Source organism: Chinchilla lanigera, unplaced genomic scaffold (genome assembly GCF_000276665.1).
Source record: "Chinchilla lanigera isolate Chin_1 unplaced genomic scaffold, ChiLan1.0 scaffold00015, whole genome shotgun sequence".
Lineage (NCBI taxonomy): Eukaryota > Metazoa > Chordata > Mammalia > Rodentia > Chinchillidae > Chinchilla > Chinchilla lanigera.
Genome location: NW_004955416.1, coordinates 7537669 through 7539494, shown reverse-complemented (window position 1 = coordinate 7539494; position 1826 = coordinate 7537669). Strand labels below are relative to the sequence as shown.

The following is a 1826-nucleotide window of genomic DNA, read 5'->3' as shown; positions in this document are numbered from 1 at the left end:
AAATAAGTGAAGTAGCCGGGCGTGGTGGCACACGCCTATAATCCCAGCACTCAGGAGGTTGAGGCCGGAGGATCATTGCAAGTTCAAGACCAGCCTGGGCTACAAAGTGAGCACAAGGCCAGCCTGAACTGCAGGGCGAGGCCCTGTCTCAAAAAAAGCCAAAAAAAAAACAAAAAAAAACCACAAAACAACTAAGTGAAGGGCAAACAAGGTGAAAACCTTAAATATATTTCATATAATCATCACAGGTTTAAAAAAATTATATAATAACAATTATTTGTGATTAAATAATGCCTTGGCAGTATACTGCATCTAAGAAATAAATTAAAGAACTAATCACTTGCCTGCCTGGCAAGCGTGAGGTACTGATTTCGATTTTTGGTACCCACACAAAAAAAGAACTAATCACTGCTTATCAGGTAACAGTTACTTATTTCACAATAATTACTGTTTAAAATATCTGTATTGCTTCTCATTCAGAAAATGAAACAAAAGTACCTCTTCATCAGAGCAGTGTCTCATTTTTTCCCACAGGTTCCTATTAACATCAGTCAACAGTTTATCTTGGTTCAGTGCAGAGACTTTTAATCTTAAATACATAAAAGTTCATTAGTACAGGGTTCAAAAGTCAGCTAGAACAAAATAGCTGAGGTCTACAGCCATATTTAATTTAATTCCTCCTAGTTTTGTTTTTGTGGTACTGGGAATGGAACCCAGAACCTTGTGCATGCTAGGCAAGACCTTCCAGGGTTTTTCTAAATAAAAAATGGGAAAATTCACTCAAGTGGCAAGTATGATTATTTAACACTTGAAAAATAGCAGTTTAATAATGCTATAAATAAAAAAACCTCTCACAATAATAATTTTCATCTTAACATATGTTCTAATGTAAAAACATGCTGCTTATATCTTTAAGGCCTGTCAATGCATAACAACTATGAAGCTGTAATGAGATTTTAAGTAAAAGTTCCCAGTTTATTTCAAAGTCATACCTTACTTTAGTTTGTTATTTCATTTTACTTTTTTGTGACACTAGAGACTGAACACAGGGCTTTTGCACTGAGCTATACCCCCAGCCCATTTTATTATTGTTTTTTTATTTTGAGAAAAGATCCTACTATATCATTAAGTTGCCCAAATTGGTCTTGAATTTGTGATCCTCCTGCCTTACCCACCCAGAATGCTGAGATTACAGATTTGCTCCACCATAGGTGGCTCATACTTTTATAGAATAATATTTACTCAAATAGCAAAGGTATAACAATACATAGGTATTATTAACCTCACTTTATGGATATTGAAGTAAAGGTTAAATAACTTGCTCAAGCCAGGCATGGTGGTGCACGCTTCTAAGCTTCTAATCCCAGTACTCAGGAGGCTGAGGCAGGAGGATCGTTGAGAGTTTGAGACCAGCCTGGGCTACAAAGTGAGCTCAAGGCCAGCCTGAACTGCATAGTGAGAACCTGTCTCAAAAAGACAAAAAAACAAAAAACGCAAAAACTTGCTCAAGGTCACAAAGCTAGTGTTGCTTGTCTGACTACAAAGGCAAAATTTTTTCACCTATTCTTTTCACTGACAATTAATGCTATCAACTTTTTCCAGGGACAGTGCTACTCTAATCAAAACAGACTATTTTCTTATACAAAAAAATAACAACAAAACGAAACAAAACTACAGAAAAATTTAAATTTTTCTTACTCTTCAATCTTTTGGTGAAGAACCTCACAATCTTCTCTATAAATCTGTATCTTGGGTCCATAAATATATTGTCTCAACATCAGGTCTTCTGGAGTAGGTGATGTATTTATAGTAAACTGAAAAAAAAA

At 35.4% G+C, this 1826-nt stretch overlaps 1 protein-coding gene across 3 annotated transcripts in view; it reads right to left on the bottom strand.

The window, feature by feature from the left end:
• Positions 1-1826, bottom strand: part of Casc5 (cancer susceptibility candidate 5) — a 62638-nt gene that overhangs the window by 22126 nt on the left and 38686 nt on the right. For all 3 annotated transcript variants that reach the window (XM_005381252.2, XM_005381250.2, XM_005381251.1), the window contains exons 15-16: positions 1699-1814; positions 499-589 (exon numbers count right to left, since the gene is read on the bottom strand). In XM_005381252.2, coding sequence (XP_005381309.1) covers positions 499-589; positions 1699-1814 — 207 coding nt within the window. The remainder of the gene's footprint in view (positions 1-498; positions 590-1698; positions 1815-1826) is intronic.